Source organism: Mesoplodon mirus, assembly GCF_964341445.2.
Source record: "Mesoplodon mirus genome assembly, chromosome: 4".
Lineage (NCBI taxonomy): Eukaryota > Metazoa > Chordata > Mammalia > Artiodactyla > Ziphiidae > Mesoplodon > Mesoplodon mirus.
This window is the reverse complement of record NC_138979.1, coordinates 138,366,875-138,382,801: the sequence shown is the minus strand read 5'-3', so window position 1 is coordinate 138,382,801 and position 15,927 is coordinate 138,366,875. Positions and strand designations below refer to the sequence as shown.

Below are 15,927 nucleotides of genomic sequence, written 5' to 3'. Positions count from 1 at the left end.
GTCACTTACCTGTTCTTCTGCCTCAGTTATCCTGCTATTGATTTCTTCTAGTGCATTTTTCATTTCAGTTATTGTACTGTTCATCTCTGTTTGTTTGTTCGTTAATTCTTCTAGGTCTTTGTTAAACATTTCTTGCATCTTCTTGATCTTTGCCTCCATTCTTTTTCTGAGGTCCTGGATCATCTTCACTATCATTATTCTGAATTCTTTTTCTGGATTTCATTTAGTTGTTTCTCTGGGGTTTTATCTTGTTCCTTCATCTGGTACATAGCCCCCCGCCTTTTCATTTTGTCTGTCTTTCTGTGAGTGTGGTTTTAGTTCCACAGGCTGCAGGATTGTAGTTCTTCTTGCTTCTGCTGTCTGCCCTCTGGTGGATGAGGCTATGTAAGAGGCTTGTGCAAGTTTCCTGATGGGAGGGACTGGTGGATGGTAGAGCTGGCTGTTGCTCTGGTGGGCAGAGCTCAGTAAAGCTTTAATCCACTTGACTGCTGATGGGTGGGGCTGGGTTCCCTCCCTGTTGGTTGTTTGGCCTGAGGCGACCCAACACTGGAGCCTACCTGGGCTCTTTGGTGGGGCTAATGCCAGACTCTGGGAAGGCTCACGCTAAGGAGCACTTCCCAGAACTTCTGCTGGCAGTGTCCTTGTCCCTTGGTGAGCCACAGTTGCCCGCCGCCTCTGCAGGAGACCCTACAACACTAGCAGGTAGGTCTGATTCAGTCTCCAGTGTGGTCACTGCTCCTTCCCCTGGGTCCCGATGCACACACTACTTTGTGTGTGCCCTTCAAGAGTGGAGTCTCTCTTTACCCCAGTCCTGCCGAAGTCCTGCAATCAAATTCCGCTAGCCTTCAAAGTCTGATTCTCTAGGAATTCCTCCTCCCGTTTCCAGGCCCCCAGGTTGGGAAGCTTGATGTGTGGCTCAGAACCTTCACTCCAGTGGGTGGACTTCTGTGGTATAAGTGTTCTCCAGTTTGTGAGTCGCCCACCCAGCAGTTACGGGATGTGATTTTATTGTGATAGCGACCCTCCTACCATCTCAGTGTGGCTTCTCCTTTGTCTTTGGATGTGGGGTATCTTTTTTGGTGAGTTCCAGTGTCTTCCTGTTGATGATCGTTCAGCAGTCAGTTGTGATTCCGGTGTTCTCGAAAGAGGGAGTGAGAGCATGTCCTTCTACTCCGCCATCTTGAACCCATCTCCCTATAGCTTTTAAAAAGACTTGCTTTAAAATTATTTAATTTGAGTTTTCATATAAATATTTTTATACTCATATTTCTTTAACTTATATAATAATTAAATTACATAATAACAGCATAAGCACAAGTGTCATACATGTTTGGAAACATGTACTACTGATTCTTGGTAAGTATATGACTCAATTAGTGGGATCAGAAGGACCTTATTCTAGAGGTATTCTAGAGAGTGACCCACTTTTTTATAGCATTGTTGTCCTGTGGGAATCAGTCTGTATGTTATACAGTGGGAATGATCTATAGTCAGAAATATATTCATGTGAATTGTACATTTACTGCATTTCTCACACTGTCTGTCACATTTTACTTCCAATCAGTTCAAAGTAGTATAAGTGAAGACACGTTCTTAACATTTTTCATTGCCTAGAGTGAAAAAAATAGAGATATATACATGGTTAAAGGCACTGAAAATATTGGCATTTCTTTCTCAATTTTTGAGGCTTGGGGTGAGGAGAGTGAGGGTGATGAGTGGAAAGAATACCTGCAAACATCCTCAGATGTTACCCACCTTAAAGGGCTGTGTTTAAACTTATGCTCCATATTTTATTAGGAGAGCTACACTGGAAATTTCACTTATCTTTCCTTAATTACAGTTTTCTGACATGGGCAATATTAAGGTTGCTAATTAGTCATGTTTTATGAGTTATATCAATTTCCATGTATGTACATATATTTATATATGTTAATTTATGTATGTATATTAAATTATTATATCTGCATAAACAGTTATATTACACTTATAATGTTTAAACACAAAGTTTTTAGAATATAGTATGTCAGGCACTTTGGTTATATGTTAAAATATATCTCAATATGACTTAACTTACTGTTTTCCCAAGTAGAAAAGCCTTTGAAAAATGTAAGTGAATAACTGAATAGTTCCCAGAATTTAAAATTGCAGAGGAGTGTCTTGAGTGCTATATTGGGAGCGTTGGTGAATAAAGGATGCAATGGTAATGATATATGCCAAAAAAAAAAGACAGAAGAAATACATTTAGCATCACGATGACGCTGTATACATGCGCGTACACACACACGAGAAACAAAAAGTGTTTTGAAACACTACTTAGCATTTCATGCAATATATTCATGTACTATATTCTGTTCTATTCTGTTTCTTTTTAAAAAAAAAGATTCATTCATGTCATAATTCAATAGATTATGACATGCATTTTGAAAAACACAAAATGAGGACTAATTCTAGACAGAAGCAAAGAGGATTATCACGTGGTCAGATTAGAAACTACTTTTTACTTTTATATCTGTTCTGACTGTGATACTGTTCCTTTTAATAACATTTTGTTTTTAATTGTGGTAAAGCATAATGTGAAATTTACCATCTTAACAATTTTAAGTGTACGGTTCAGTAGAGTTAAGTATATTGCTATACAGCCAGTGTTGGACACTTGGGCTGCTTCTACTTTTTGGCTTATGTAAATAATACTGCTACAGATATCGGTGAACAAATATGTCCTCGAGACTCTGCTTTCAATTCTTTTGGATATATACCCAGAAGTGGAATTGCTGGAGCACAGGGTAATTCTATTTTTAATTTTTTTTGCACAGTACACGGGCCTTTCACTGTTGTGGCCTCTCCCGTTGCGGAGCACAGGCTCCGGACGCGTAGGCTCAGAGCGGCCATGGCCCACGGGCCTAGCCACTCCACGACATGTGGGATCTTCCCGGACTGGGGCATGAACCCGTGTCCCCTGCATCGGCAGGCGGACTCTCAACCACTGTGCCACCAGGGAAGCCCCTATTTTTAATTTTTTGAGGAAGCACTGTACAATATTTCATAGCAGCTTTATACCATTTTATATTCCCACCAACAGCACACACGCATTCCAATTTCTCCATATCCTTGCCAGCACTTGTTATTTTCAGTATTTTTGATTTTTGACAGTAGCCATCCTAATGGATGTGAGGTGGTAGCTCACTGTGGTTTTGACTTGCATTTCCCTATTAGTGAAGGTGAGCATCTTTTCATTTGCTTGTTGGCCATTCGTATATCTTCTTTGGAGTAATGTCTATTCAAGTCCTTTGCCCATTTTTAATTTGGGTTGTTTGTATTTTTGTGGTTGTATTATAGGAGTTCTTTATATATTCTGAATATTAGTACCTTATCAGATCTGTCATTTGTAAATACTCTCTCATTCTGTTGATTGCCTTTTTGTGATACTGTTTGGGCTCAAGTACTCATCCAAAGGAAATTTCATTTCATGTTGAACTTACTTGGGATGAGAACCTATAAAAGAAGGCTCGACCAGTGTGACTTAAGGCTATCATATTCTTTTGGGAATAGAAAACGCAGTCCTGGAGCAGTTTTAAGCCAGTTTTAATTTGAAATATCTGCCCCAGTCATATACCAAGGGAGATTTATTTGTGGACATAGTATTTAAATATTATTTGAGTTTTATTTCCCAGAATCAGAGTTTATGATAAGCAAGATAGAAAAACAACTACATAATGAGAAATTAGAGGATATCATATATAGTTTTCCTGAAATTATTTTATAGTATGTTGTCGGATTATTATTATTTTTTTAAATCCTTATTTATTTGCTTGTTTATTTATTTATTTTTGGCTGTGTTGGGTCTTCGTTGCTGTGCGCGGGCTTTCCTTAGATGCGGCGAGTGGGGGCTACTCTTCGTTGCGGTGCGTGGCCTTCTCATTGCGGTTGCTTCTCTTGTTGTGGAGCACCAGCTCTAAGCGCGCAGGCTTCAGTAGTTGTGGTTCATGGGCTTAGTTACTCCACAGCATGTGGGATCTTCCTGGACCAGGGCGCAAACCCAGCGGATTCTTAACCACTGCACCACCAGGGAAGTGCTAGATTATTATTATTTATAGCAATACTTTAAAGTTCATTTTATGGGTAATATGTTTCTTTTTTTGGCCTTTTCCAATTTGAGCCCCTTTCCAATGAAAGCCCCTCTACTTTCATTTTCTTTATTTTTCTCAGATAAGTTTTAGATTTTTTCCTTAATATATATTTCAATCCTTATGTAAGAGGAAAAAGAAATAACAAATTCATTTCCTGATTTATACGTATCTTTATAATATACTTCTTATATTCTAAGAAAAAAATTTGTGTTTATCCTTCTGTTACTAAGAACATACTGACTCTCACTTAGGAATTGATTTATTCAAAGCTAAGTAACATTCTTTTACTCTCTAACTCTGGTCATTCTCTGGCAATTTAGTAATGGAAAGAATAAAAATTCTCCTCTCAAGAGAACTTAATCCATCTTAATTTAGTTTAAAGCTTAACAGGAGACCTATTATTAATGACTTCAGTGAGGTTCATTGGGAAAAGTAAGCCAATATTTCAGTGAGACAATTGAAATTGCTTCTTTAGTAATACTTTTTTTTAACCTGTTACTTTGAAAAACATAGAAAAAAAGTTACAAAAATGGTATAGTGAATTCCCTTCATCTAAATTTGCTAATTGTTAACATTATGTAACAATTACTCTGTCAGTTTCTTTGCATTCCTGTGTGTGTGTATGTGTGTAAATGTATTTATAACATCAAGAACTTGAGATAATGTCTATTGAAAGAAATGTTCTGACTCTTGAAAAAAATGATGAGGAATATTTTACTGCATAATATTTACTCTTTCAGTACTGAAACATCACTCAAGGACATCTAAAGGAAGATAATACACATTTTAAAAGATCACATAAAGAAAAGTGATAGGTTTTAATGAGCTGAATTTCCCACCAAATTACTAAAATTCTATTTTTATGAAAATCTAGAGAGAAGTTTATTACTATCAAAAGAGAATTGATCACATATATTATTTCACATCTAAACTGAATTCCCAGCATAATGAATTCGAGACAAATTCATAATTTATTACAGTTTCCCTTGTTTTAGGCACACATGTCTATAACAGATACAGCATTTTATAGAAATTCAAGAGAAGCATGGTAAGTATTTCAGTGAAGTCTCATAAGAGTTAAGAAAAAACTTACGTGAAGTGCAGGGTACACATATACACAACTAAGGAGAATAATGATTATCAGGTAAGCACGGAATATATTCTTCAGTCAAATTCATAAGGTACTACACATTAATGAAAGATTACTTCCACTTTATTACTTAGTTTAAGCATATATTGTAAGGACATTTATTCTCTTTGACCTCTTTTCCAAAGCACACTTCCTTCATTTTATTTCTTAAACTGTGTAATTACCCAGTTTGTTTTTAAGATAGAGGGGATCCCCTTTAACTCGCGTTCACCAGATTTTGTCATAGTTCAGTATTTTGCATAATTGTGTTTTGTGTCATTGGAGAGAGGCGGTGTAGTAGTATGGCAAAAAGCCTGGACCCTGGAGTCAAAGTTCCTGGGTTTGAATATAGACTGCGACTCATCTTGTGTGTCTCAGTTTCTTCATCTGTGACATGTGTATAATAATAGTACCTATCTTACAGAGTTGTAACAGACACTATATAAGCTAATGCATAAAAGAGCATGCACAGAATAAGAGCTTAATAAATGTTCATTGTCGTTATTTGTCTGAACACTTAACAAAATTATAAGTACTTATACAACAGTCACTCTTTCTGATTACCCTATTGGGTACCTACCATGTGTGGGTACTGTACTAAAAATGAATAAAATATATCCCCAAGCTTTAAGGAGTTCATGGTTTAGTAAAGAAGATGAACATCAGACAAATAATTACAATATAATAAGTGCCTAATAGAAGTAGTTCTGTGGGATTACTGAGTCAGGAGTAACTAACCTCTGTCTAGGAAAGTTAGAAAAAAATTTATATGAGTGTTGGGTATGCAGAGGTTTATCCTACTATTCTGGTGTGTTGGTGTTATTTAATTGGGGGAGCCATAAAAGGCAAATGCTGAGGAACTACTACAGATTAAAAGAGACAGTAGAAACATGATAGCTAAGTACACACTGACTGGATCCTGTATTGGGGGAAATTGCACTAAAGGACAGGATTGGGACATTAACTAAATTGGATATGCACTGTAAATTAGATTACAGAACATTACTAATGTTAAATTTCCTGAAGTTGATCACTATACTGTAAAAGAATTTCTGTTCTAAGACACATTGCTGAAATATCAAAGGAGTAAAGGGGAATAACACTATTTGAGAGTAGTTTGTGATATATTTGAATTTTCCTGATATTTCAAAAACAATCTCAGAACCATTTAGCAATGGTTCACCTTGCTCAGCAAGGAACTGAGAGGACTGTATCACAAACTACTCTCAGATAGTTCGGGGGGAAAATGCACATACACTCAACACACAGAATGATGAAGCCTATGTGGCAAAGTGTTTAAAAACTGGTGACCCAGGGCTTCTCTGGTGGTGCAGTGGTTAAGAATCTGCCTGCCAATGCAGGGGACATGAGTTTGAGCCCTGGTCCTGGAAGATCCCACATGCCGTGGAGCAACTAAGCCCATGCGCCACAACTACTGAGCCTGCGCTCTAGAGCCCGCGAGCCACAACTACTGAGCCCACGAGGTGCAACTACTGAAGCCTGCGTGCCTAGAGCCTGTGCTCCTCAACAAGAGAAGCCACCACAATGAAAAGCCCGCACACTGCAAGGAAGAGTAGCCCCCGCTGGCCGCAACTAGAGAAAGCCCATGTGCAGCAAAGAAGACCCAACGCAGCCAAAAATAAATAAATAAAATAACTTTATTAAAAAACCAAAAACTGGGGCCTCCCTGGTGGCGCAGTGGTTGAGAGTCCGCCTGCCGATGCAGGGGATACGGGTTCGTGCCCCGGTCTGGGAGGATCCCATATGCCGCGGAGCGGCTGGGCCCGTGAGCCATGGCCGCTGGGCCTGCGCATCCGGAGCCTGTGCTCCGCAACGGGGGAGGCCACAACAGTGAGAGGCCCGTGTACCGCAAAAAAAAAAAAAAAAAAAAAAAAAAACCAAAAACTGGTGACTCGAGTATACAGCAGTTGTATTACTTTTATAGCTTTTCTACAAATTTGATATTATTTCAAAAGAGAAAACTTAAGGGGGGAGAAAAAAGGAAAGAGCTTCATAGGGAGGAGGCACTTGAACTGTATCATAGAGGCTGAATTCACCAGGTAGATAAGGAGGAGCAGAGGCAGATAGGTAGAAAGCCATAGCAGTGTGAAAGAGCATGACTTAACTTGCAAGGCAGTTCAGTGTGGTAATTTGTCACTGTAAGAATACATTCTCTCAAACATCTATAGAGAATTAGCTTGGATATTCATTAATCTGATGTTTGTTGAATCTCACTGCCAAAAATTCAAGAAACATTTAGCAAATTATTGGACTACATTTATGCCAAAGAAAGCCATTGTTTTGTATACTTGTATCACCAAGAAATCATCCTGAAGTTTTTTTCTCTTTGACAGCCTGTAATTCTTCATGGATATTTAGAAATGACAAGGCCATTTATGTGGAAGAGTTTGAGCAGCCTTAAGACCAAGTAGACAGTAGAAATTTAGTATCCTCATACACCTAAATTGAAAAGCAGTTCTCATTTTGGTAGAATCTCATTATTAGTGATAATTTAGAAATTTGGATCAACAAAAGCAATAAGAATAAAACTATAATTAAGCATTTTATATCATCAGTGTCAGTATTTACTAGGGAAGTATTTTAGAGTGGAGCTGAAAAGAATCTTTTTGTAAGAAATCTTTGAAAGAGCAAAATAAGTGATTTGGTAGTAATTTTCACCTTTAGAAGTCAGGATGATCGAGTGCAGATCATTTTTCAAACTTCCTATGTTTTTTTGTGTCTTTTTCCTTATCTTTTAAATTTTCTGTTTCTTAAATCTAGAGGATGAAGGTTTTATTTCTGATGATAGTCACTTAAATTATTTATATTGCAAATCTTTGATAGCAAGACTTCTATATGTATCTTAAAAAATATCAGATGGCTCTGTGCTCTATATAGAGAATAATTTTTTTTTTAGAGAATAATTTCTAGACATATAAATGAAAGTTAATGGACGTGGTACTTAAACAGTATCCATTCAGTTCCTTGCTGAGGAAAGGGAACCATTGCTGAATGGTTTTCAGATTGTTCTTGGAATATAAGGAAAATTTGTCATAAAATTTCTAGTGAGGTAGTTTAAGATCATGAAATACACTTAAATTTTTAAAAATTTTCTGAAGCAATTGTAATTTTTCCATATTCTCACATAATTTTTCCATATTCTCATGTATTCTTACATAAATTTATATCTACATAATCTCTGTATAATGCTCCATTTTGAATTCTTCTGTCAAACAAATTAAAACACTGGCGCTGGGGCTTCCCTGGCACAGGGAAGAGAGGCGCAATTGTTGAGAGTCCGCCTGCCGAGGTAGGGGACACGGGTTCGTGCCCCGGTCCGGGAAGATCCCACATGCCGCGGAGCGGCTAGGCCCGTGAGCCATGGTCGCTGAGCCTGCGCGTCTGGAGCCTGTGCTCCGCAACGGGAGAGGCCACAACAGTGAGAGGCCCGCGTACCGCTAAAAAACAAAACAAAACAAAAAAAACACTGGCGCATCATCCAATCTGAATTATTTATTATAAGATGAATTTTCTTCCATTTTGAGACTGAGCTATGGGAGAAGTTTTTGGTTAAATAAAGCCAGAGTTGTTAGGATTAATAACGCAATTTGTAATTATAAATCTTATTTCTAAGATTAGTAAGATAGGATATTAACTTTCATGGTTTCTTGATATTTACTAGAATAGTTGAATTTTACGATGTAAAAAATATCAGTTGAATCTTTATGTGATGCTGTTTGTAGGAAAGTTTATGATAGATTGAACTGCTAAAGTTAGCATACTTGATTGTGTTGTATAACAAAGATATGCAAGCTTTTAGAAATCTCTAAAACTTAAGAATTTAGTCATTAGAGAATGTGAAGTAATCCGTGTTTATCTTTTCTCAGATCATAGTTACTCATAAATAAAAGTAACTTGTAACTTTCATGCTTTGCATATTTTAAACTATTTTGATATATCTGCAAAATGTCCAAATAGTTATCACAGTTGCTTTTTTTTTTTTTTCTGAGTGCAATGGTAGTAATATCTGTGTTGTATTTATATATGTAGAAAGAGGGCTGGTTTGAAGGATCAGGAGGTATACATAATTATTTAAAATTATAGTTGTTTTTATTAAGTGTATTTAAAATTCTTTTGAGAGTTCGTAATATTTTGTTGCTGCTTCCTCTAATTATGAGAAAGGGAAAGAATTGACCAATGCAGGTTTAATTTTTCTTTTTGGTTTTTCTTAGCAATTGAAAGCATGTAGTGAAGAGCATGAAGACAGAGAATGTTTGAACCAAGCTATTACTGCTCTCATGAATCTCCAAGGTAGTATGGACCGAATTTACAAGCAGTATTCACCTAGACGCCGACCTGGGTAATTCCAAACTGTTGAAAATATGAATGCTTATGGAATACTTCTCTTACGTCTGATGTCTGGTTTTCTAAAGAAGTGTTACTTACAGTGATAGTTGCATTCTTGAAAGTTATAGTTTTGTTTTACATTTTTCTTTTGTCCTTTAGTCTTTTAAAATTGGCATTGTCATATTGTTAAGATATATTTAATAAAATTTTTAAAAGATATATTAAATAATTTTTGTATCATTTATGTAAGAAATTTAGTGTTACTTTCATTTTAATTCTTATAGCATTAAGAATGATATATAGAGCCTCTACTATTTCTCTTTCACAATAATGAAATTGAGGCATGTATTATTTAGTGGCAAAGTTAGAAGAGAGTAAATGCTGTGTGCAAAATCTAGTGTTTAGTTATTTAATATTTTTGTCACTTGATTTGAGGTAGTTCATACCTAAGGCAATTAAGGTTGCTTAACCATTGAATAAGCTAAATTTATCTGGGTTTTTTGTTGTTGTTGCTGTTTTTTTAGGGATCCTGTTTGCCCTTTTTATAATCGTCAATTAAGAAGCAAGCACCTGGCTATTAAAAAAATGAATGAAATTCAGAAAAACATAGATGGATGGGAAGGCAAAGATATTGGACAGTGTTGTAATGAATTTATTATGGAAGGCCCATTGACAAGAATTGGTGCTAAACACGAACGGCATATTTTTCTCTTTGATGGCTTAATGATTAGCTGCAAACCCAATCATAGCCAGTCACGCCTTCCAGGATACAGTAGTGCAGAATACAGGTTAAAAGAAAAATTTGTCATGAGGAAAATACAAATATGTGATAAAGAAGATACTTGTGAGTGCAAACATGCTTTTGAATTAGTATCCAAAGATGAAAACAGCATAATATTTGCTGCTAAGTCTGCTGAAGAGAAAAATAATTGGATGGCAGCACTTATTTCTCTTCATTATCGTAGTACTCTAGATCGAATGCTAGATTCAGTATTACTGAAGGAAGAAAATGAACAACCACTTAGGTTACCGAGTCCTGAAGTGTATCGTTTTGTGGTAAAAGACTCTGAGGAAAACATTGTTTTTGAAGACAACTTGCAAAGTAGAAGTGGAATCCCCATTATTAAAGGAGGAACTGTGGTGAAATTAATTGAAAGGTTAACATATCACATGTATGCAGGTATGTAAGGAAGGAACCCCTCCAAAATATGGTACTTTGAATTAATTAAACTGAATAAATTGAATATGCAACCTGTTTTATGCTCTACCTTTTCAGATCCCAATTTTGTTCGCACTTTTCTTACTACGTATCGTTCATTTTGTAAACCACAGGAATTGCTAAGCTTACTGATTGAACGGTAAGAAAAGTATTTCACTTATATTTAAATTTTTTTTTAAGTTAACTGTTTTGTACCTTGCAAAGTGCTAGGTATCTAGTATGTACTCAGGTAGTTTTTGAACATAATTTATTTGACATTAAATTTGCAGTATTACTATTCTCTTCAAGCAGCATACTTACTGAAATCCCTGTTTATAACAGATCTTTTCAGATCTTAGCAATATTTATAGTGGTAATCAGAAAGACCCATTTTTACAGGATAAAAAAACTATGAATTTTAATGAAATCTTTTCTATTCAATAAAACAATACTTCCTTGAGAGAGACTTTTTACTTCTGAAACAAACGTTTTATTGTGGAAATTTTTAAAACATAAACAAGAGTAAATAGAATATAATAAACCCCATTTATCAATCATCCAACTTCAATAATTATCAAATTATGTCTCATCTGTTTCCATACTGACTTGAACACCCTAATTCCAGGATTATTTTGAAGTAAATCCTTGGCAACATATTTCATCTGTAAATATTCCCATTTTGTATTTCTAAAAGATAAGTATCCTTATTAAAAGCATAATACAGTATCATTATTAGACCTAAAAAAATTAAAATTTCCTTTATTATGATTAATTTTTTAAAATTAAGCTTTGGATTGACTTTTTCTTTTTTTACTGAGTATGTTAGTAGTACTTTAAATGCTTTATAGGTTAAATTTTAGTATCTGGACTTCAAAATAATTTTTGTTTTACATTTTCAAACTTAACTACCAGAATTTTATCTGGACCTCTATCATTATGTTGTTCCATGAAACTAAGTATAGCAGACTGAGTTAGTATAATGTGCTATGAAGATTTACTTAGCTGCCTTTCCATGTCCAAAATAAGGAAAGCACATGTTAGACTTACATTTTAGCTGTATTTCCTATGGTTGGGGAAGGTTTTTTTTTTTTAACTTTGATTTTCTTACCTTATCCACTTAGTTATGTTTTTTAAATAATATTTAAAATTCAGTGTGGAACTTCTCTTTGGATTTATATTCATTTATTTTAGGAAATTTGCTTTCATTTTAATAAATTAAATATTAAGGACAGATTATTAGATAAGGTATCTCTGTTATGTTCTTTAAAGAGGTCATACTCTTTATAGATTCTTTTCTTGGATCTTTTCCACTGACCTTTCGTATGTTGGTCAATGCTAGTTATTAAACTTTTTTTGATAAAAGTAAGAATATAAGTACTTAGTACTATAGACAAAGGGCAGTTTTTTGTAGTATGTAATACTTCAAGAGAAGTTTATCAGTAATTGCACTTTTCACATAAGTGATAGTAAAGAAGGTTGCTTAGTTAAAATATTTTTTCTGCTGTATTTGAAATCTTTCTCATTTCTGTATGAACAACAAAAAATTTCTCTCATTTTGCTTTTCTTCTTAGATTTGAAATTCCAGAGCCAGAACCTACTGAAGCAGATAAATTGGCAGTAGAGAAAGGCGAGCAGCCAATCAGTGCAGACCTTAAAAGGTTTCGCAAGGAATACGTCCAACCAGTACAACTTAGGTTTGGCCTGAATATTATATTTTTTATGTACCATTCAATTTTCAATACTTAGTTAGCACAAAAGTTTTTACCTCTTAATTCAGATGTAGGTATTATTAATTTCATAGCAGTTTAAATTAAACTTCCAAAGTTCTTTTTATGTGAAGCTACTCTTAATTCCCTGAAGAAAATTAATTATTAAAATATACTGTGTTATATGCATCAGATACCTCTAGCATGTGATATGTTATGCTTGCAGGTCAGGGTACCTAATAAATAAAAATAATAAAATTTCATATGAATTTTGCCTACTGTCAATCCCCCCTCCCCTTTTTGTCTTCGTTATCTCATTGTGATCATTTAGTAATTCTGGGCTTTTTTTTTACCATTTATAATATTTATGAAAGTTCTAGTTCTTTCCTCACTCTTTTCCCACAAGATACATAGACATTTGTTACTTGTCTAAAAAGTGTCATTTCAATCATTTTTTTTCATGCTTTTTCTTTTTAAAAAATTTTTTACTGAACTATAGTTAATTTACAATCTTGTGTTAGTTTCAGGTGTACAACAAAGTGATTCAGTTTTTTATATATATATATATTTTTTTTTTTCTTTTTTAGATTCTTTTCCATTATAGGTTATTACAAGATAGTGAGTATAGTTCCCTGTGCTATTCAGTAGGTCCTTATTGGTTATCTGTTTAATAATTTCTAAAAATGTATCTGATAATAACATCTGCTGGTTGTTAGGTTACTCTGTGTGCCTAAGTGCTTTATCTTTTTTATCTCATCCTCACAACACAATTACTATTGCCACTTTGTTTAAGAGAAAATTGAAACTTTAACAGGATAAAGTAATTTGAGATAGGTCATTTGAAGGGAGTGACAGGAGAGGATCCATATCTGACTTCCTAAGCCAGTGCTTGTTTGTTTGTTTCAGTGTTCACTGAGCATTGAAAATTGGAAGCTCCTTTGATTAGGCCTATTTATAGTCCAAGTGAAAACCAAAGTATTATCTACCTTCTTCCATGGGAAAACTGAGATATCTTATTAATTGTATATGATCTAAATATTTTTTCCCTGTAAATGTTGTTTCCTTGATTAGTATTAACGAATAAATTGACATTTTGAAACTGAGTATATTAACTGCTTATTTTTCAGGATGATTGCCACAAAAAAATGCAGTTTTAGAGGAATGATAGTGCTCCCAACTATATGTCTCTCAGCCAAAACTTTTAATGTGTCATTCTTTGCCTAAGAAGATGAGATTATTTACCCCTGAACAATAAAGAAGTAATTAATTTTTTTCTCCTAGCTGTGATGCATTTGTACTAATACACACTCAAATTAAGCCCCTTGACATGAGGCACACATTTATGAGGTTGCTATATTAGAGCAGAATATAATATTAGACTCTCAGTCATCTATGTTCTTTAAGTATTTATTTCTAAGCATTTTCTGTGTTCTCAGTCCTGTACTTGTAACTATAGTGAATACAGAAATAGCATAGAGGGACTTCCCTGGTGGTGCAGCGGTTAAGACTCCATCCTACCATCGCAGGGGGCACAGGTTTGGGAACTAAGATCCTGCATGCTGCACAGCGCTGCCAAACGAAAAAACAAAGAGCGTAGAATATCCTCTTTGCCACTGTGATATTACAGTTTTATTGGGGAAAAGGGATACATGAAACAGTTGTATATTATTCTACTTTAAATGTTCAAGTGTTTAAGTGGCTTAGAAAGATACATCCTCATAAAATTTCAGGAAAATTAGGGAAAGCATTTTGGAAGAGGTAAAATCTGAAATTGCTCCCAAAGGATATATAGGATTTAGATAGATAGGCAGAAAGGTGATTGTTGGTATTCAGAGTCGTGAGAAATAGTATGAACAAATGCAGGAAGGCAGAAATGAGGGTAGTGTGCAGAGGAAATAGGTAAGGAAAATGACTCAAAAGGAATGAATTGTATTGCAGGTAGTAGTAGATTAGATTAACTACATGGAATGGGCGGAGTTGTCAGTGGCCTTGAAATCCATGCCAAGTTATTAAACTTGGCCTATAAGCATTGAAGGATTTTTAGCAATATAGTAATTTTTATAATGATAGTAACTTTTTCCAACATTGTATTACAAAATTTTTACATAACGCAAAGGTGAAAGAATTTTACAGTGAACTGTACCACCTAGGAATCTACCACCTAGATCTACTGTTAACAGTTTACTATCCTTATTTTATCACAGGTCTATGGATTTATCATTCTTCTTTTGGTCCATTAATCATCTAATTTGGGGGACATGTTTCAAAACACATTTCTCTTTAAATACTTCCGTTTGTATATAATTAACAGTTCAGTTTTTGTTTATTGTGTTGTTGTAAAATGTGTATATAATGAAACACATACATGTTAAGTGTACTCTGAATTTTTAACAAATACATCTCTATAATCCACACTCCTGTCAAGGTGTATAAGGTGTTACTTGGGCCTCCCTGGTGGCGCAGTGGTTGAGAGTCCGCCTGCCGATGCAGGGGATACGGGTTCGTGCCCCGGTCTGGGAGGATCCCATATGCCGCGGAGCGGCTGGGCCCGTGAGCCGTGGCCGCTGAGCCTGTGCGTCCGGAGCCTGTGCTCCGCAACGGGAGAGGCCACAACAGTGAGAGGCCCGCGTACAGCAAAAAAAAAAAAAAAAAATAAGGTGTTACTATCACCCGGCAAAGTTCCCTAATGCCCATTCTAATCAGTTTTTGTTCTCATTGCCCAAAGCAGCTTTCAGTTTCCTATATAGATTACTTTTACCTGTTTTATACTTTCATATAAATGGATTTGTGTATTATATACTCTTTTGTGTCTGACTTCTTTCACTCAACATGCTTTTGAGCATGTTGTTGCTTATATCAGTGTTTGTTCTATTTTATTGCTGAGGTGGTATTCTATTATATGAATATACCACAACTTGTTTATTCACTTTCCCACTGAAGGACACCTGGGTTCTTTTCAGTTTTTGATTATTACGATTAAAGCTGCTATGAAGTTTGTAAGTCTTTCGTGAACATATTTTTTCATATATCTCTTGTAAATAATTCAAAGTGGGAGGCTGGGTCATAGGGTAGGTGTGTGCTTAATTTTAAAAGAAACTGCCAAATCTTTTCCCAAAGTAATTGTACAATATTATACTCTCACCAACAATTTATGAAGTTCCACTTGTTCCTTATCCTTACCAGTATTTAGTGATGTCAGTGTTCATACCTTAGCCAAACAGGTGGGGTATAGTGATATCTCTTTATGATTTTAATTAGTATTTTTTCGATGATGCAATGTTGAGAACTTTTTATTGTCTGTTATTAGCTATTCGTATTTATTTGGTCAAGACTTTATTAAAATCTTCTGCCTATTTTTTATTGAGTTGTCTTTTCATTATGGAGTTGTAGTAGTGTATTGAGTAGGATTGGATGCCAATC

General features: G+C 35.2%; 1 protein-coding gene across 1 annotated transcript in view; it reads left to right on the top strand.

Moving 5' to 3' along the window:
- The window catches only part of SOS2 (SOS Ras/Rho guanine nucleotide exchange factor 2), a 103,848-nt gene that overhangs the window by 57,439 nt on the left and 30,482 nt on the right, over nt 1–15,927 (top strand). The window contains exons 9-12 of the mRNA XM_082617948.1: nt 9,489–9,616; nt 10,128–10,783; nt 10,880–10,961; nt 12,373–12,495. Of these exons, the coding sequence (XP_082474074.1) occupies nt 9,489–9,616; nt 10,128–10,783; nt 10,880–10,961; nt 12,373–12,495 (989 nt within the window). The remainder of the gene's footprint in view (nt 1–9,488; nt 9,617–10,127; nt 10,784–10,879; nt 10,962–12,372; nt 12,496–15,927) is intronic.